The 22,182-nt window shown below is 41.3% G+C and overlaps 1 protein-coding gene across 3 annotated transcripts in view; it reads right to left on the reverse strand.

The window, feature by feature from the left end:
• Nucleotides 1-22,182, reverse strand: part of col14a1a (collagen, type XIV, alpha 1a) — a 132,600-nt gene that overhangs the window by 24,490 nt on the left and 85,928 nt on the right. For all 3 annotated transcript variants that reach the window (XM_070965931.1, XM_070965929.1, XM_070965930.1), the window contains exons 34-39: nt 16,598-16,756; nt 11,820-11,897; nt 10,990-11,076; nt 6,868-6,921; nt 4,552-4,647; nt 3,875-3,928 (exon numbers count right to left, since the gene is read on the reverse strand). In XM_070965931.1, the coding sequence (XP_070822032.1) occupies nt 3,875-3,928; nt 4,552-4,647; nt 6,868-6,921; nt 10,990-11,076; nt 11,820-11,897; nt 16,598-16,756 (528 nt within the window). The remainder of the gene's footprint in view (nt 1-3,874; nt 3,929-4,551; nt 4,648-6,867; nt 6,922-10,989; nt 11,077-11,819; nt 11,898-16,597; nt 16,757-22,182) is intronic.

Consider the following 22,182-nt stretch of genomic DNA (forward strand, 5'->3'; position numbering starts at 1 on the left):
ACGTGATCCCCTCCAGGCTTACACTTGGCAGACATAAAGAAAATTAATAAAGATACCCTGCAGCACCGTCCTGCAGAATGAAAGTGCGGGGCTATTAAAGGGAACCTTCCCATCACAGCACAGCGTGCTCTGACGGCAGATCAATGTATCAGTTTGGCTTGATCTGTGATCGGCAGATGGAAGCAGTGACTGTAACAAGTTGTGCTCTGGTTTGGAAAAGAAAATAATAGCGTTCCTTTATGCTGTCTGCGGGTGCTGTCTCTCAAAATCCAAACTTTTGCAATGTCAGCTCCACATGGAAAGCTTGACTGCAGCTAAACCTGCTTGTAATGAATTTAAAATGAGGTTATCCACTCATCCTCTGAAATGTGTTATCCCTATACAAATCACTGCTGTAGCTTGTCCCAAGATGCAGAAAAAACATTTTTAATGGGTTGTTATCACAGGACTTAAAAAGACACAAAACGGGAAATGAAAAGATGAGAACGTTCTAAACTATGAGTTTAGGTGCTAACCACGGACACGAGCATTGCCAGCCGAATGAGTACAGATTAAATAAACTATATGTACTGGAAATCAAATTGGTTAGCACCTCTGTGACATGTGGGCTCAGAGCCAAAACAAAATCCACCATCTTATTCCATGTGTCCTGGTCCTCAGACAACACAGCGATGGACAAAACGAGCTGATGTCCTCGATAAATGTGTGTAAAAGGGTTCCTGCTCACATCAAACCTCACTGGGCCTTCTCAGGGAAGAAACAGTCCCTCTTGGCAGGGAGACTATTCCTGTTCATAAACTTGATGAAAGCAGATGTATGTGTTGGACAGACCTGCAGATCTCTACAACAGTCAGATAGTGCTGCATCAGGATGTACTTTGACTGAGTGTGTGACTGAGAGGGAGCGGCAAGAGATGTTGGCTCCCACATTCTCCACTAACGATTTGAATAAATCACTTAAAGTAAATTCAGCAAAATAAATGTCTTGCGACATCTACAACAAATCACAATAAAGTTGTTCGCTTAACAGAAACATGTGCGCCATATCTGTTTTTGCACACTTGATTTAAGCTCTAAAGGACATTTTGATGACCAAATGTGGTGATAATGAGGTAATGGGCCAAGACAGTAAAACTGATTGAGATGAATTGATAAAAGTATCTGGCATGGGCGAAGCTTATTTCATATACTAGTGCGGTTAAAAGCTAGACTGCCTATGAGATACAGTCTGCACAGATCTATCCTTTACTAGTCCACACTGTAATATATCACTATAATGGACATTAACAATTCATAGTAAAGTGGCTTTGCAGTGAACTGCTATAGCTTCTTTACACCTTCACATTTTTATTATGTTACCTCAATGATGCCTTTAATATGTAACTCACCAGCCCACTGGGAATACAGCAATACAGATTCAAGCCCCAAAACTTAACACCCATGGCACACCTTCATAGGTGTTTCACTTAATAAGCCTGATTAGGTCTCTTATCAGGTCTCTCTCTCTCTCTCTGTGTATGCGTATGTGTGTAGACTGAGCTTGACCGACCCTCTTGTTGCACCTGTGAAAGTGGGACAGTTTACAAAAATTGGTGGGTTGATGTTATGTAATTCCCAGCATAGCTCTACCCAACTTCTGCAAAGCAGATGTGTAATTTAGCAGAATAACTAACAGATGTGAGGGTGTGCGAGCACGAGGCAGATTGAAGCTACTGTGTGTAACAGCAACAAGTGTGTTTTGCAAGCAGTGCAACGTGTCAAGAGAGATGCTTTCATAGATATGCATTAAAGACAAAAAAAAGACTGTCACCACAGTCATCAGCACACATTTCTCCTGGTACATAATTACAAGAACACTGACTCTGTCCTTGCAGAAGTCCAGGGCTCCCAGCAGAACAGCATTAAATGAATTCAGTATTACTTTCGATTGGTTCACGGCCCAATAATGGAGACACTGGTAATGATTATTCACATCTTGATCATTCCATTAAGACAGCTCTGTGTCTGTGTCCACATACACAAATGTGTGCCAGCAACAAAACACTCCAAATACACACACACACACACACACACACACACACACACACACACACACACACACACACACACACACACACACACACACACACACACACACACACACACAGTGCATACTGAAGGCTTTATCTCCATACTCCCCATCTCCGCCTGTCCTGGATTCTCACTCTTTCATAAAAGTACAACAGATCCAAGCTGTCACACACTGTTCACACAGATATTTTCCTGTAGAATATTTTAGCTGCACATTAAAGGTCAAGGCACCTTACCATGACAACAAACAGGAAAACAAGAATAAAAGAAGTGTTGTTAATAGAGTGCAATCATTTCTGTTCTTGGATGTTGTTGTTGGATAATTAAAACTGTGATGCATAGTAATCCAAACCTTAACAGCAGCAGCCGAACAAAACCAAAATCGCTAACTACATATGTGGTTTGAAAGACAAATTTACTGTGTCAAGTGAAGGCTAGCTGAGATAGCATAACAGCCTCGCCTTGTTAAAACAGGAGCAAAATTTAGACCTACTTACTGATTTTTCATAGTTGTTATCTTTAAATAAATAATATTTTGATGAAATGACGTCTTGGCAATTGAGTTTGTTAATTTCCATGAGGCAGTAGCTGAACCCAATTATAAAGGAGAACCTCCCACCAGCTGGACTCCTGCTAAAGCTAACGGGACTAACTTTGACTTTGACTTAATTTATAGTCATTTCTTTGGTTATTTTTACACAGGAATTAGGATTGGATAAATTGGATATCAATTTATTATGCTGATTCTACTCTAAATATTGAAAGCAGAACGGCATAAACTCATAGCTAACATAGATAGACTGAATCCCATATAAATTATAAACATTTAATTAAATTATTAATATATAAGCAAAAACTAACTAAAAGGAACAAAAAGATGAAAGTACATATTTTGCTTGTAGATACTCCCTCTTGCTGTTTCATGTTTTAGGTATTATATGTAGGCTGTATGGAAATCATTTCTTTGGATGAAATAATCAGCCTGAAAATTCATGAATACATTAGCAGCTTTCTGTCTTCCATCCTGAAAAAGTCAAAACCTTTACTGTACTATAGATTCTGATTTCTGCCTTTAGGACGGTACAAATGAATAAATTAATAAATCTTCGATGGCACCCATACATATTCATTATTAATAAACAAGCCAACCAACAAATTTCTATGTCTGACGCTGAGCTAGCTGCAGCAGTATTAAGCCTTGCTATATGGCCTGAATAATAATGCCTTCCCTTTTATTTTTTTACATTTCCACAGGTTGTCCACCTCAAAAAATAGTACATGTAGTCTAATGATGTATATATATATATATGTATGTATGTGTGTGTGGATTGTGTAATATAAGGCATTAGAGAGGAGAGTCAAATGACAATGAAAAATGGGTTGAAGTTACAGAAATATGCCTTTATAGGCCAACAAGTCTAATTTGTGTGAGCCTGCAGGGTCTGTGGCACCTCAGTGATAATGGCAGTAAGACTCATTTGTATTCTCCAAACATACACACAGAGAGCACACTCTCTCTCTCTCTCTCTCTCTCACACACACACACACACACACACACACACACACACACACACACACACACACACACACACACACACCGCTTGCACATATATACACTTTATATATAGTTAGCTTATTTGGTCAAGACAAAAACACAGACAAATCACTGCACGTCAGGCAGATTGGAATATAGTTGGCCCTCTGGGTTCTCCTTCGTGATGCTGGGAATCATATCAACAAGCCCAACACACACTCCAACTCTGTGTCTACCTATAATGTCCGTTTTTTGGGAAACGTTGCCTTACCATTTGTCCAGCTGGACCATTGGCTCCTCTCTCTCCCTTCTCTCCAGCTGCACCCTGTAAAACAAACAATGTCATTTCGCCACAGTTGGACCTGGGGTCACACCGATAGCTACCATATGACTGGAAAAACCAACATCAGTTATCTTAATAAGATGCTGTGCCACCACAAGTCCCCAGAACAGCTTCGGTAATGCTTTGGATGGGATCCTTCAGGTGTCTGGAAGTCTATTTAAGGTATACATCAACATTTGTCAGTTTATGGCGGTGGGTGGTTGACAGCTCAATACTGTCTGTTTCTATTTGCACACAGTTTGTGACCTTAGTGGAGACAGGTGGGGGTGGGATAGACTAAGTTTCCATTATAATTTAATGTAGCAGTGATGCTTGGGGATAACAGACATGTCATTCCTGCTTGCACCAGTTTAATTTCTAAAAATGTTTTTCTTCTGGACATTTTAGCCAGTACATTTCAGCCAATCATGAGACCCACAGTTGTCTATTTCGAGAGGGAGAGTTAAGCAGCACTTGAAGAACTAAATTGTGCTTACAGTATTTTAATGTTGAAATTATCGAGTAATTAGGGAAATTTCCAGATGTGGTGTTGCACTCTTGAAATTATGACATTATGCTGCCTTTCCGTATGCACACACAGAAACACACACAAAGCAAAGTCTTACCGGGGGTCCCTGAATAGAGAGACCACTGGGTCCCTGTGGACCAGGCGGTCCTGAGGGTCCAGGGGGGCCAGCCTCTCCCACTGGCCCTTGAGGTCCCTGTGAAAACAATACAGTGGTGCTTCAAAGTTAATTTGAACTAACATCTTTAAGCAACATGGATGAGAAATCCTTTAAATACTCAGAAAAAATGGAAATGCATCACGTGATAGGATCAAAAACAGTTACTAAGTGGACGTTAATGTGGGAGGGTGTTGTCAGCACAATGGATCATTTAGTGAAGAGTCTTTTGAGCTGCTGGAAGCCTCATCAGCTCATTAATATCACATATACACAAAATGCATTTTAACCACTGTACAAATCATTAATCCATCCACTCTTCAGTAACAGCAACGTGGAACAAAAGTAGCTCTTCAAATGACAAGCAGAAAGCTAGAAAATATTACATCTGCACATTTTAGATGTACATGACATCACTGGCTGCTTCCATAGTGACATCTACTACAGGGACCATACTTAGACACTTGTCCATTGCTCTACAGTTAGGTTGTGCCAGTGTCAGAGTTCTGCAGAAGGAGTCAGAAAAGAGGAATTCCTGCAAGCCGCCACTGATTCTCAGTATTTGTAGCTTGTCAGCTCAGCAGCAGTGGCCAAAGTAATCTTCACTCCGGCTGTATTTATTGTTCTACTGTTCAACAATACAATTACTGGCTTCATGTCTTTCCTGTCCATGCAGCACTGAAATGTGTTATGTCATGTTTAACTAAATGACAATGATAATGAAATGTGATGCCAACCTACTAGAAGAGATGAATCCATTTATAGATGACTGAAATTTAAATAACTTGGTTATTAGGTTTATTTTAATAACTACACGCTTTTTCCCCCCATTCATGAGTGCTGAACTGATGAATAAGAATGAATAAGGATGAATTCTTGGAGGAGCTGGTCTCATACAGCAGAATAATCCACCTATTAAAATAAACTTGGCTGCAGCTGCAGAGGTACAAATGTTGCTGCAGTGCAATCTGGCAGGCATGTATTAATATATAAGTGTGTACTGTACAGCATGTGTGTGCCTACAGGACTGAAAACCGCATCTCACACCAAAACTAACGCAATTACACCCATCAAATATAACACACATGGCCTTTTATTGAAAAAGCCTCGCATGAGTTCGATCGCGTCTTGGTTTCATTCTTGGGAATTTCTAGCAAGTTCTGGGTGGGCCGCTTCATGGGCTGCACTCGATACACTGTCACTCAACAAAGTCAGAGTGGGACATATGGTTGAGATAATCAACCTTATTTTACTGACTGACAGCCCTGCGTGTCTGAGCAGAAGTGGCAGAACCCCTGCTGCCTCTTTCAAAGAGCAAAATCTTCAAAACATATTTTTCTATTTCTAAGATTCAACTACAATCATGGGAACTGGGTACTGGCACTGAGAACCGTCCAATAGCGTCAGCCCTTGTACTGACTACCACAGCTGTATGGTTTGTAACATCCTGGAACAGACTGCCATAGCAAAACTAAAGCAGATGCAAACTCTACAGTAAATCATTCTAGTCCAAGGCGGGATTTGTTGGAACCGTGTCTATTAAAGACAGTGACGATAAGACTGAGGCCAAGTCTGATAGAGGCTTTTCCAAAATGACCACTTCATTCAGCGCAAGGGTGCTTCACATCCAGTCTGGAGGATTGAGTGGGCTGCTGTGGAGAAGGCTCTTCGTTTGTGAGTCAGGGGCATTACTTCCCATGCTTAATTTCTTTCTTTTTATCCTCTAATCAGGATGGGAGGCGTGAGTCCCTGCAGGTAGAGGTGTGGACCCGCATGTTCCCATTATGAGTAAAATGTATTACAAATGAAAATCTTGTTGGGGCAGGGCAGGTGAGGTGCAAACTTACCCCGCCTCTTTCGCCTCACGTGTGGTTCAATCTGATTGAACTTTGAAATGTGAAATCACGAGGGTCTCCAATTTGCGGCCAGTTTGAGAGAGGGGTGGGATTAGGCTCTCATCCAAGAAATATTGATTTTTCAATGTTCAAGGTCAATTTATTCATCCAGAAAATTATGGAAATTGTGCTAACTCCTACAGTCTGTGCTTACAACTGTGCCCATGATATTTCCTGTCCCGGCTGCTCATCGTCCAGTCCAACCAGCTCATGACTGTTAACTACTGTGTTTCTTCTTCTCCAGTTGGGAGCAAGTGACTCAACCACATGAAAGATGCAAGATAGGCACTGTTTGAGACTTCTTACGTGCTGAAGGTTTTGATGAGGAATAAATGGTGCCTGAAATCAAGTGCATTTTACAAACCGTCACTCCTGGCTCTCCTCTGTCTCCTCTGGCTCCCCTCACGCCTGGGCCGCCCTGAAAACACAAACCAAACACATTACGTAAAAAAGAGCACAATCAGTGCTTGCAAATTGGGAGCCTTCAAAGCGAGTAATGGCTGACAAACGCCTCTGCAAAGACACGTATCCATCAGACTCCCTTTCAAACAAAGAAACTGGAGTTCATTTTTAAAAATCCAATAAAACTGGAAGTGCGCAGGTCTTTGACATGAATGGATTATGAATGTGACGGACAGAAGCCAGTGCCGATCTGTGCTGTGAACTGCCCCTCTGAGCTCTGCGCTTTATTATGCTGCATCTGCAAGTAACAGCAGGAGTCTGGAGCTGTAAACCTCAGGCTGACCCCTCTAGCCCCAAGGTTTATCCAAGGACAAACTACACACATCTGCTAATCATTGGCCCATTTGGGATACATCCTCTTCCTGTATTTGCTTAAATAGGTCTCCCCTGGGAAGAAGGGGAGGGGATAGGTAGTTCCTACAGAATTTAGCCAGAGGGAACAGGAGGGATGGTCGCATGACGGGGGAGGAATATGAGAGGAGACACACAGATGTGGTGAAAGCAAGAGGTCAGTCCTAATGGAATCATCATATGCTTATTTCTACCAGTTAGTGAGATCTTATTAGATAAGTAATGACAAGTTTGTCAGGAGACCCTCGTTCCTGCTGTTTTATAAGACCTATTTAAATACCTTACAGAGAGAATCTGCTGCACTGCCTGATGTATATCTCTTTTAACAGAACATGTATTTATTACTAACATGAATTTGTTAAGTAGCTAAAACATGATCTGATCATCTGCCACCACTGTATATGATTAAAGGAGAGGCTGGGAAAATCTGCAGTCCTGTGCAAAAATATTTTCTTAAGTTCAACCAAAGCCAATATGAGGCTTGAGCTGTCTGAGTCAGGCAAGTCAAGCAGGTATCTTAGTCTTTTTAGTACAAAATTGCCTCTTTGTTTTTCCCTGAACTCCCTGTGGAGGAATAGTTTGTGGTAGAGGGACGAAGGTTTGTTGCCCACAATAGAACGGCCAGGACTCAGAATACTGAAGCCTCATATAAGCTACAGCTGAAGTGAAATGCATTTTTGCACACAAAGAGGACTGTGGATTTTATCCCCCTTCAGCGTCCATCAACAGTGGAGCGGTGCAGGGAAAGGATGGCTTAATGGCCAGCATGGAGAGGAGGAAGGACTCCAGCAGCCAATAACTCTCTCAAATATATATATATATATATATATGGCATGAGAGAAATGAAATAAGGTCGACTTAAAAAAGGCCAAACCATCCTTTAAATCCCCCTTTTGGCAGCGAGGAGACAACATTTAACTTTGACCAAGGAATGGAATGACAGTACTTTTGATTATAATGCAACAATTGTGCGATTATGTGCTATATGTTCATTAATGCAGCAATTTGTCTCTGCAAATTGTTTTTAATGGATTTTTGCAAACAATGTGAGCCTGTGACTTGTTTGAGGTCGAGCGAAACCTGCAGAGAAACTGAAATTAGCTTCCAGCAGCTACACTGCAAATAAGTTTGGATTTTTCATGGCGACAGAAAAAAACTTCACCACCACTATTATCAACAGAGCAATTTGACACCGACAGCAAATTTACATTTTTTAAACAACACTTGGATCTCAAACAGCATGGGCACAATTCAATTCTAACAAGCGAAGATGGCAGGCAGCGCATGTTTTCCTTAATGTCAGATTGATTGCTGACTGATGTTTGGTGTTGAAACTGGGTCTGTGCCAAATCAGGCAGCACGGATTGGAATTCAGTTGGGGCAATCAATATTATTTCAATCATGACTCAGAGATTTACAGAGCTGAAGAGGCCTGCTGCTGTGCGTGACAGGAAAAGACATACGTGTGTCTGACGGCGAACACAAACACAGAAATTACTTTCAGGAAGAAAAGCACAACGGCTTTTTGAATACAGGACAGCAAGTGCAGAACAGATGTGAGACTGCCAAAATACCCTCTTGTCTGTGTAGATATATTAAGAGTACAAGCAATACCAAGCCTTTTAATTCATTAGTTTCAACAGGAATGTTTTGTGCCCTAATAGTAGAAACTACTATATTTTCTTAATTCCTTTTAATAATTCTTTGCTATTTGCTCATTTTCCTTCCTGCTGTCTTCTCCTGGCTGTGTTTTGTGTGTTCAGACAATGCATCAGGTATTCCCATCGATCCAGGTATTCATTTAGCTTTCTTCACACTACTGAGCAGAGTCTCAGCAGCACAACAAAACACAGTTCGCAGTGAAATTCTATGTTTTCACAGTCTGTTAGGATTTTAAAAGTTTTCTTGTCTGCAGGAAGCTTGTCTTCCACAGGGAATACAATACATTCACTGTATTAACAACAATTGTGTTAACAGGGGGAGAGGCACTGCCTTTTCCCCCTTCCTCAAAACCCCACTGACTGTAGCATGCAGTTTTAGCAGAAAAGTGCCTATGATTTCGCCATTAAAACATTCATCTCTGCCCATATGCTGCAGTTAAAATGTGATTTAAGAAGCCCATTCATTGCCGGAGAGAGAAACAGGCACAGGCATAGAGACAGACGCAGGCATGGAGAGACATTAACCGATAAAAAAAAAGAGACTGAGAAAGAGAAGAAGAGCCTCAGGCGTGTGGATGAAGCGAAGGTAAATGAGAAGAAAGGGAAGAGAAGAAACAGAAAGACAATAAAAGATTGAAAGCTATACAGTGCTGCTATTGATCTCTGGTTTGGTGAGAGAATGCGAGAGAGAAAAGGAGAAAAGAGATGGAGGCGACAGAAGTGAATGAACAGAATGGAGAGAGAAAAGAACTTATATTAGACAGAAGTGAAATGTATTTTTCATGGTTCCTGTAGTATATGTTTCTGGTGAAAGGATGAAATGTTGGAACTTTTAAGAGGGACAGAGACACAAACAAAGAGACCTAGAAAACTGGGAGGAGGGCTGTGGCCTGCGGACACAACCCCACAGATGAGGAAGTGGATTTGGCTCGTCGGACAGGGATGAAAACTGGGGGGATTGTAATCGGCTGTGATAAATGGAACAGCCATATAATTACTTTCTCAAACTACACCGGTGTTGATCCAAACCCCTCTGATGCCCTCAGCGCCAAAGAATGGAGACAAAGAGAGAGAACTTAGGAGAAAATAAGAGAAAACAAAGGAGATATAGAGCTGGGCGGAGGGGGAATGAAAAACGCAATGTGAGATAGAGAAAGAAGCGAAAAAGCAGAGAGAATTTAGACAAAAGTCTCAGGCTGTAAATGAGCTCATTTACTTGCTCTCATCTCTCAGCCTCTATCAGGTTTCACCTGCTGCTGCGTGACAGGAATACAGTTTCTCCACAAGCTTCTCTCTCTAACATACTGCGACCTCAAAGAAAAGGTCTGAAGTCTGCACTTCACAGGTTTCTTTAAAAAACTGCAATTAAATATAACTTGATTAAGACACTAAGTGTATGTTAATAAATCATTTGTGTATAGACTGATAAAAGCACTTTTGTTTCTTTCAACTGAGCAAAAAATCTTTACACTAACATATTTTATATTTTACATTGTATTTTTGTGAGTGAGAATACATAGTTTTTATGTTTGTGGACCATCTTACCTCAATTCACCCCTTGAGGGAAGACTTTAATCATTAAATTGAGCTGGATGACACTGATTTCTTTCCTGAACCTTCACAACTGTAAATTCCACAGCAGGAAATTAACTCTTTTACTAAGCTGTCAGTGGCTGTTTGAAATATACCAGCAGTGTCCATTATTAAGGGTCCAAACACTTTTTGGGGGGAATAAAAACAAACTTTATAATGAGGGTCTAGACAGCCCAAGTGAAAGCGTGAAACACTGATGTGAGAAGAAGATAAATAATGTTAAAAAACACATATAAAAGAGACAGAGGGGAAAAACCAAAAAAGCAGGGAGACATGCAAAAGAGTTCCACACAGGTCTGAGGAAAAACACGGACAAAAGGCAGAATACAGTAAAAAAGATGGTCCTCATACTGGATTGAGCACAAAAGTCTGGATAAGTAATTAAACAAAAGAATAAATGATGGAATGAAAGCTCTTACAGGGGGCCCGGAAGGTCCTGGGGGTCCTTTGCTGTCCTGGGAGCAGGTACATGCATGAGGCATGGAGGGGCACTGCTCCTCTACCCTCTGAAAACACACGTAAACACAGTGAGTGCACAGAGCACTTTGTCTGGATTCAGGCAAGATATGAGCAGCATCTCTTAGAACTTCACCCACGTATACCTGCAGCTTGCCAGCAAGCAAGATAACAACAGTGAAAAATGCTCATCACTCGCCAGCTCGTCTCAGGTCTCTGGATCAGGGCTTTGACTCCCATCTGTCTAAGCTGCTCGAGGTATTAAACTTGTGGTACAAAACAATCCGTGTTTGCTTGGTCCCCTTGACAACTGATAAAGTACTTTGTCAAAACAGGAGGTGATTCTCAGATACTGTGCCCCTCGCGTATGTGCTGAATCACATCTTTTCTGGCAAAAAAAGCTAAACATCATATAAACATCATAATCATCACAAAAAAAATGACTTTCTTGTATTCCGTTAGATTACAGAGGCGGAGATGCTGAATCAACAGGTAACTCTCAAGGTGCATCACATGAATGAACCCCACCACCGGACTGGAGGCACTAGCAGAGACAATTCAATGCCTGTGCTAATAGTCATTCACAGAGATTCCAGGTAGTTTGGCTTTAATTCTCATGTTATCATTCTGAGCTCAATTTGGTTGTAACCACAATTATCACTCTAATAATCCACAGCTGTAAAAGTCAGAGCCCTAAACTGCGGCACATTCACACAGGAGAGGAAGAAAGTCGCGCATCAAAGTGTGTGAACATGCGTGTGTCAGAGAGTATGTGCATGTGTTAGTTTCTTACCAGTGCTGGCAGCTCACAGCACTTATCTCTGCTGGCCCAGGATGTGCTGCAGATGATGTCAAACATCTGGAGCTGGAACTGTAAACACACACACGGATGAGTACACTTATACTTACACACACATGCAAACCAATTCCATTAATACTGCAATTACAATATTATCAGTTAACACATTTCAAAATACAGAAGTGAAACAGAGGCAATAATACAAATGGGATATAGCAAGCCTGGTACTTTGTAATGATGTGGTTTTGTGGTCTTTCTGTGTTGATAAAAAGCAAGAACAGAGACAGTTTGGCTGCTCAAATGAGGAGCTGAAAAGTGCTGGGAGACAGATTCATGAAGTCTGGCTGATGTCTGGAGGCTAGTCTCAAACTATAGACCAGGCTATAAATTAGGTTATGGGCTTGTGTCTGACTCATTTCTTATGTTTATCATCAGGACTGAAGAAATGGTTGGCTCACATATACTGTTTATTTCATTAGAAGGGCAGTTTCTTGTATCTACATTTCTATGTTTCATCACCGGAGGCTTCAACAGAGAGCTACATCAATCTAACTACATGTATATATCACAGACACAACGTTAACTATGGAAAACTCCCACTTTGACTTAATGACTGTGAAACTGTTTTATCTTGGAAGTTAAACACATACAGACACAAACACAGAATTCAGACTTGGATGAGATTCTTAGTGGAAAACTGGGCGGCTACAGTCACAAAATTACAATCTTTTATATGGAAATACTGCACCTAATTTGGTCAGGTCTTATAAATACTTGATGTTTACATACTGTCCTATGTCATATTTCAGGAGGTCCCCGATTTCCAAGTTTAAAAGCAGCCACCTCTGTCAGACGTCACATATAAAATACCATAAATAGTCCAATTGAATAGAAGAAGTATGACAATAAATTCAAATTTGAGTCAAATATTTTTAATTACTAAAGTAAGGCCTGCCCTGCAGCTCGTGCAAAACAGTCTTATCCTAGTAATTACAGTCCTTCTATTACAGCACCACAGGAGGTCTTAGACTTAAAAGAGTGGGGCAGTCTCAGTCAGACTGGAGCTAGCATTGAGACTCAAATGATACAGCCTTACTGTGATCAGTTTGGGGGGGGGGTTTGACCCAGATTCATAAAAATGCTGGGCTGGCTTATTGAAACCTTGAGAGAAATGTCACACTCGTCATTATATGATTTAATTTATTCATGCTGATGTACTGTTACTTTTGTAAGCCCCTAAAGGAGCTGACGACCTGAAAATCCACAGGCTCAGCTGTCATTATGAATGGGCACAACACTCTCGACTAAAGAGTCTCTAGATAATAAATGCTGCTTGTTGTGGAACCTGAAACAAAGAGTTCACTTTTGGACAAGTGCAAATACAGTAACATTTTTGCTATCCAAGCTGATGCATGTTCCAATGGTGTCATGTAGTAGATTCTCCAGTGCCCACAGCCTCCTTAAATAACTGTTACCTGTCCCTCTCTCAACTAAGCCAAGTTGTCTCCAACTTCAAACCCTGCTCTCAGCCACGACCCTCCTCTTCCCTGGGAAGACTGGTAATTCCAGTCAAGTACCAGTCAAGAACCAGCATTTTTTTAAACACACAATCGTGCAGTCACTCATCGAGAATCCTCACCTTGACCTACTGATCGAAATCATTACAGACCAATTTAAAAACTGTGCTAGAGATTGTGTAATATTAACGCTGTCAGATGTCTCGTCTTTGACACTGCAAACCACCACATCCTCCTAGAGCGCCTGGAGCACTCATTTCAGACACCGCACTCAAATGGTTCACCTATTTTCTGCAGAGGAGAACCATCTCAGTTTCCTTCAGTGGATCGTCATTGTCTGCCCTGTTGTATTTACTATTGGCTGCTGGCTGCGAGCCAAATTGCTCCACAGGGACATTAAAGCTTTACTCGGCTCTCCACGCCACTGAAAGCACAAACTGGGCTGGTTCGAGCTCCATGTTTCTGTCTGAACCTGACCAAGTCCAAGACAGCAGTAATGGAGCCCGACCCAAACTCACCGTGCATTCTGTTTTTTATGTCCGAACCCAACCTGAGCCTCACGCAGTTAACATAAACTGGAGCACTGAGTGAAATGCCTCCATGCAGTTAATTTCCCTGCCTATTTCACTCAAAGACCTTGAAAGCACCATGTGAAGTAGGTTAGCCCAGCCGCTTGACCAAACCCGACCCAAACCCAAACATAATTTCTAAATTTCTGTTTGAACCTGGACAAAAAGAAAAATCCACACTCTAATACAGACAGTAAAGCAGAGTAAATGAACTGATTTGCATCCTTGACGTTAGAGTTATGCTCGTATTATAGTTCCATGTTCTAACAGATGGCTGCCTGCAAAGACCTTTCCACACGTGACGGACAGGACATACATTTGACTCAACAACCATCCTCTTTAACGGACAGCAAAGGACAATCTTAGCAGACAAAATGTCACATTTTATTTATTTTCCTTCATAAAAACCTCTTAACGAATCATCTTCTTTAGAGCAGCTAAGAAGTAGACATTTTACTAATAGCAGCGCTCAGTATTCCCAGACGCCCGAGATATCTCACCTTCTCCCTTTCCTGTGTGTGCCAAAAGTTTTATGTAAAGCACTTTGTACATTTCCACTTGCAATAAATAAAACTAGACAAATTCCCCTCGGCGGGAAATTTGGAGAGTGATACAGTGCGCAAACGCCGGCCCGTGTGCCAAACGCCGGGCCGTGTGGCAAACGCCGGGCCGTAGCATGTCAAAAAACACATTGAAAAGGTCTGAAACACCCTTAGAATGCCTTTACCAATCATTTTAACATATGTTAGCATGTTAGCATTAGCATGCTAAATTAGCATGTCAAATAACACATTAAAAATCTCTGAACCATCATTAGAACGCCTTCAAGATTCATTTTAGCCTAAGTTAGCATATTAGCATTAGCATGCTAACATTAGCATGTTAGCACACCAACCCGACATCAACAGGTATACCTCCAGGCACCAACAAATTCATAGGACCTCATGTTAGCATTAGCATGTTAGCATTGTGGCTAATGCTAACAGGCCAACATCACTCATTACCTCACTAACATATACAACTCAGCAGTAGTAGGCTTGGCTGTGGCTGATTAGCATGTCACTACAGAGCTTAATGGAGAACTGATCATTTGACTAAGCTGCACAGCTGCAGCTAAAGCTACATATGTGTGTGTGTGTGGGAGAGGCACTCAGGCTCAGAGGTTGCCATGGCAACTTGAGATCAGGCCACCTGCGGGTCTGCGAGAGTCTGAGAAACGTCTGAATTTGGCCTCTGCGCACCCTCCGAACAAACGCTTCTCACGCCGACACCGTAACTCCTATTGCCGAAATTTCTTCACCGTGAGGGCCACAAGGCTTTGCTCTACAAGCTGATCACTTTCTTTTTTCGCTGGGCTCAAAGATACGGATTTTAGAGCGAGTTAAAAAACGGCTGGTTTCTGTCTCATCTGTTTTTCATTTGTATTGGACCTTATGGGCGAGGTCAGAGGCGCTCTTCTCGCTCAGAGGCTGAGAACTCAAGAACCGTAAGTCCTATCGCTTAGCCAGGCACATCGTGAGAATCAGCGCAAGCGGCACTACAACTCTGGAAATTTTCATACTCGTAGAGCGAAATTTGTGGTTTGGAGGAGCGTGGAAAGACGAAAGTTTCACACAATTTTCAGAGCTTCTCTCCACTCTGGCAGTTAATCCCCTCCACTCTAGCGCGAACATTCCGTGCAATACACACCCATTATAAACTCACAATTTCTCCCAAAACGCTCATGGTCATTGAACGGCGACTGCCCAAAAACTATACGACCTATCAATACGACAATTACTACATCAATAGACGAGACTTGTGTCTACGTTTTAAAATTGGAACAGCGTCTCTACGTGAAAGTATGCCCGAGCAGTAGCCCCTTGAAAACGGGGAAGATTTTGTCACTTTTTTCGCCGTCTCCCATTTACTTTGAATGGGATTTTTTCGTGCGTTTTTCGCGTCTTACGACGCGAAAAACGCGTATTCTGTAGAGAAAAATAATAGCACACCATTCCCGATCGAGCCGCACGTTTTGATATATAATTCGCCTGGGTGCTTGCTATCGTTTATGACTAGTAGCGAACCGAAAAAAGTACGGAAGAAGAATAATAAGAAGAAGAAGAAGAAACACGCAGAAGAACAATAGTGGTTCAGTGCTTTGCACTGAACACAGAAGGGGCTTCGCCCCTTCTGTGTTCAGGGCAAAAGCACTGTATCACTAATGAACTCCCACTGAGTGACTCACTGAAATGGTTTTGGATATTAATGGTTGCCATTTTATAGGCCATAATGGTTCACTCACTCACATACACACACACACGCCCGCACACACGTGCGCGCGCGCGCGCGCACACACACACACACACACACACACACACACACACACACACACACACACACACACACACACACCTTGCTGATTGATCATTGCAATCAATGCACAAGGGACAATTATATAAGCCAGATGATTATCACTTTATTAAAGCAGAATTCCCTTTTAAAAACAAGCACTTATTTGAATGAATATGTGAAACAGATCTTGATTTCATCAGCCCTGCAATATTCCACCGCCCTGACAACCTTCTCACACTTCCTGTCTGAAGGACAGCCATTGCATGTCCGTGACCAGAGGGAACACACAGGTACGCATCACCCACCACTCAGAGTGCACTTAACAATGGCACAGACAACAGCTCATACTGACCGGAGCAGAGACGTCCCGTCTGTCTCTGGACCGAACCATCCTCCCGAGGACCTCCACTCCATCGGTGGTAATGTTCCCAGCAGCGTTGATGGATTTCTCCCCAACCACGGAGCAATCTAACACCACCTTCACAGATGTCTTGCTGATGGTTACATGGAGCTGTATGGGAGAGAGAGGATAAGAAGTGTAAGACAGACCTTGGGGTATTTCACATAGTACAGCTCCATCTCACAGCTGTGGAGAAAATAAGATGTGAAAATATGCTTTTGACCCAAATATCTTGAGCTTATGATAAAAAAAAGCAAGAGTTTAAAGAGATACAGATGGTATCTTATATTTTGTCTCAATGGCCAATCCTTGTTTAGTCTGTGTTACCCATGTTAGTGTCTTAAATATATAACCAGACAGAAAATGTAACATCATTTTAAGTGCAGAATTTTCACAGGTCTTGCATCTGTGATCAGACAGAACACAAAACTTTGGTCTACCTCCTCAGAGGTGGTCGATCCGGCCATCTCTTTACTGACTAGTCACAGTGACAGAGTTCCTTTGCTTATGTCAGAAACTGGTCCGTCCAGTCAAGAGTGCCCGTGAGCTCAAACTGCCTCCTTACAGGAAACCACTGCTGGTGCCATGAACTGTGAAATTCAATTGGTCACGTGTTTAATGAGCAAAAAGGGGCTGCAACCTGCTAATAAACTAGGCTATTAGCATCTCCATGTTCCACCGTTAAGGGAGCGTTACTATTACTCTCTTTCACACGCTCAATAAAAACACACTATAAGTTATAGGGACATGAATGCATGTGAGCAGCACATACACATCTACACACAACCACACACCCACACACACAGTAACAATGTGTAGCTAATGTGGAGGTACACAAAGTTCATATTCGAGCATCAGAACCCAACCCTTGACTGACATCTGGACGGCTGCTTTATAATGACTTTCTGTTCTCATCCTCCATTCTGCACACTTCACTGGGCATGGTGGGTGTGTGTGTGTGTGTGTGTGTGTGTGTGTGTTGTACTTTTATGATATAAAAAATGATGAAAACCCTCTACGGTGCAGACATTTTCCTGGTATTTTGTGGCATTTAGCGGTTTCACTTAAGGTTAACATTAGTGGTTAGGGAATAAATATAGGGCACTGAAATGTCTAAGGTATGTAAATGTATATGTTTGTGTGTGTGTGCGTGCACACACATGTGTGTGTAACTCTGCTTCAGGCTACCTGCTTCCTATATTTACTCCTGGAGTGACTCAGGCTCATTTTCAGTCTGGAGGAAGTTTATTCTTGAAAATTGACTATTTGAACTATTCCTCTGTTCTCAGGCTTGAGCCATATGAAATCTGAAACACCTGGCCAACCGCAGCAAGCATGAGAAAACGTGCTGCTTATTCTAACTGCTTTTTGTGGATTAAATTATGTTATAAAGTTAACATAATACGCATAGAATGAGCAACATTGGGAAATGAAAAATAAAAATGGTCATTACAGTAAAAGACATGCATATTAAATCGTCACATAAAGTACTTTTCCGCTGTACCTCCATATATATGGATACACTGCTTTTGATATGGGAACTTGTTTTTCCTCCCAGTCAGCCAGTACTGTCCTTTTTTCCCAGTGCAATACAAAAATCTAGAGACTTGAGATTTAGAGATACATCTCACAGTGAACACAGTGGGAGTTTATTGCGATAGTTAGTTATAAATGTATGATTATAAGTAACACAGTTATAAGTACAGATGGATTGAAACCTCTACACTATAAACAGTAATGACGATGGATTACTTAACACTTTCACTAATAATATTAAAGTTTCCATCACAGTGAAATGAATGAGGGACAAGTGTTCTTAAGCTTTACATGCTAAAAGTTACATAAGCCACAAGAACGTCGACGTATTCATGTTGGCCAAGCACAATCTGCTCGTGGTCAGTCACTGTGGCTGTATCTGAGGGCAGTATACAGTCCAGATTTAATGTAGAATCACACAGATTACAATTTTGAATGGGCTTCTGACACCTGCATGGTCAAGATTGATTGGATTTAAAGCTAAATGTTACAAAGATGTTTTGTTCTCGTTTTTATTCATCTGAGACTCATTAGATGAGCCAGAAGCTGACAGCGGACACACCTCAAAATTCAGACTAGGGATCAGTTTTTAATACACAACACAAGAAATACAAAGAAACATTAGTAGCATAATGTTTTGGAGTCTGTGCTGCTGCTGCTGGCCGATCAGATGATGAGCTGGATGCACAGCTAATGCTTCTGCCAGCACAAGATGAATGAGCGTCTCAGACATACACAGTCTTGTATTTTCTAATGCGACTGCTGTCTTACACATCGACAGTATCTTTCTTTAATATAAAGCAGCTCATTTGTTTGCGTCTCTCTGTCAGCAGATGGATTTATGTTTGTCTTTATCAGAAATACTTTTCCTTATCACTTTTCAGACATTCAGACAAATTGCTGTTTATTTTCTAAACCACCAGCAGTGCTACATTATCTTCATAATGGGACTTTGTAGTAATCTGGTAAATTCAATAACAACTCTGTTGTACTTTGATAGCAAAAACCTGAAACACTGAGCTATCGACTTAACATTATCTTTGCTCAATATAACTGTCAGAACACGGAAAAATCAACAGGAAGAGAAAAGCGTTCGAGATTTTCTTTAATTGGTTTATGCTCTGGTTGTGTTTATCGCTCAATGCACAACTAACTATAGTTTGTGAAAGCATATTTTATGGCAGTTTCAAAGTTTATACCAAAGTATTCTAGGGATCACCATCTTAACAACAAAATCTGAAAGAAGAAGCAGATGAAATGGATACAGAGAGATGGTGATGAGAGGTGAAAGAGGAGAGGCAGCATGAGCAATTTCACTTTCTCTCACCTCTTGGTAACTTCTAAACACAAAATGAAATACATCTCTGATACAGTGATGGAACTGGAAAATTGGTGCGCAGACAAAAACACACCCACCCTCACACCCACACACACGCACACACACACACACACACACACACACACACACACACACACACACACACACACACACACACACACACACACACACACACACACACACACACACACACTGTGTCTCTCCTTTTCTCTCTGAATTGATATGGCAGTTTTTAAACATGCTGTATGAGATAATGTGAGTTGAAGAAGATGAAGCTGTCGGTATGTCTGCTGACTCAGCTGTCTCTGACCTGCACTTTAAAATGCGCATACTCACACATGCATGCTTGAATTGTGTGTGTGTGTGCGCACGCACCTGCACAGTGTGCTTTTGTATATGAATGGATGTGACTGTATGATTTTCGTGAGCGTGCACTGTATGTGTGCTGTATGTGTGTAGACTTTCCTTTAGCTTGTGTGTTCACAACATGTGTGTTTTCTCATTTCCTGTCCTCTCTCGTGAGCAGTATTTCAACAATCAACCCTAATATTCTGCTTTCACAATGGATACAACTAATAATCCACAAGCTGATCTTTTAACTTTTAAACAAAGTTAGCCTGTTCTGCTCATCACTTCCTGTAAAGTCCAGAGAAGACTACCCTTTAGGAAGCTCAGATGTCTTGTAATGACAAAAAAATGGGAGACAGTAGAGGCTAATCTAGTCTAATTTATGCTGACAATAAAAACAGGGAACTCTTTTTTTTAGTGTAATTTGTTCCAAGTATTCAAATGTACAGTATGCTCAAGACCACAAACTCAATTATCTTAAATAGTAACAACTAAAATATTGCAAGTGTTGCTTCAGGTTACTCTCTTTTACCTTGACAGGAAGTTGTACCTGAGTAATACTCTTGATTTACTAGATTTTATTTCAAAGATTTCACATTGTTGTGTTGTGCTTGATTCATTCATAAACTGCCACGCCATGTCTCTGCGTCATTTAAAAGAAATATGTTAATTTAGCTCATGTGCAGTGTTTCCCTTGCAGTGATTCAGTATAACGCTTCATTATTTTGCCACTGTCTAATCACTTCCACCTCACCTGTCTCCTAAAGCCCCAATCCAGACAAACTAAGCAACCTTTCCACACTGTCTTACCCAATCATAACAAAAATGTACTGCAGGGCTACAGTTGAAGCAAAATTTACTTCATAATTTACTTCATAGCTTCATAAATTAGGTTGCAGTGACAGTGACTGACAGTGATTAATCATCAAATTGTTAATCGTCAGGAGAATAGATCCAGCCACCACATTGCTTTGTCAGCCACTTACTGCGTCTTCTTTTCACAAACACTCGGCTCCACTCATCCCAAATGTCTCTTTCCAACAGACACAACACATTTATTTCGAGGTGCTTGCTTCTGCTTCCCCATTATCAGCTCTTCCCTCTTGCCAAGAAGATACCAACATTTACGGAAACACTTTTAGAATAATCATTTATGAGCAAATGAATTAACAGTGAATTGTGAATTTCACTCTGTGAAATATTGTGGATTGGTGTAAGGTTGAGAGCTCCAAAAGCACTGGTACAAATTATTTCCTGAGTGTACATTTTTACAGCGGACAAGAACAATTTTAAGTGCTCTCCGACATTTTTCATGTGAGGCATTTAATCATTTTTGGAGATACAGAAAAACTGTTCATACACTTCTGGAGTGTAATATGGCTCTGAGCTATATGAGAGTTATACTGAAGATAACTCACTTCTCCTTCCTGCATGTCTCTCCGTGCAGCTCTTTATTTTTCTGTCTGTGTTCCTCTTCGTGTGTCGAACTCACTGTCATATCTCTTTCTTCCCTCCATCACCTGTTTCTGTTTTCTGTGTTTCTCTCAGCATCGCTGAGCAGCGACAGATCCTGCCAGGTTTGCCTGCTTTCACATGAGGTGTCTTCATATGGTAATCCCTCGGACACACACGCACACACACGCACACGGACACTCCTCTTATTCACTTGTCATCCTGTCTGAACGGAGACGAAGACTTCCTCTTGCCAGGCAGTCTCCTGCATCTGTTGCCTCACTCAACATTGTCTTGTTCTCCAACAGAAAGACACAAAACAATGGAGAAGACAAAAGGGAGGAAGAGAATGATGGACAGCTACTCCCTGACATTTTGAGCACAGAGATAAAGAAAGACAGACAGAGCTGGTGGGCTGCTGTTGGTTTGTTTTCCGCACAAATCCACAGAGAGTCGGCAGCTCTACACAAAAAACTATTTTGTCTACAAAGACTTCGCCACTCTTTTAAAATGTAACAGAACAATACATGCAGGTGTCCATTTCCATCAGCCCTGCTGCAGTAAACACACCTCCTGAACAGGGAAGTTAATTCAAAGAACATGTATGCAAAGATGAAACAACTGAAGGTTATAAAGCAAGCTGTTAATGTTGTTGAGACTTCATGCCAAACTATTTTGCAGTGCATTTGTCTTTTCATTGGGCCTGTTGAAGCCAAACCAATGCCATCATTTATTCAGTAGAGGCATTTGCATCATTATTTGTTCCATAATTTCTTTTTTTTTCCAAAACACTTTCTCGTCTAAAGCGAGCAGAAGATCATCTTTTATGGAGGGAATGTCATCAAAATTTTGCATTTACATT

Source organism: Chaetodon trifascialis, chromosome 7 (assembly GCF_039877785.1).
Source record: "Chaetodon trifascialis isolate fChaTrf1 chromosome 7, fChaTrf1.hap1, whole genome shotgun sequence".
Taxonomy (NCBI): Eukaryota; Metazoa; Chordata; class Actinopteri; order Chaetodontiformes; family Chaetodontidae; genus Chaetodon; species Chaetodon trifascialis.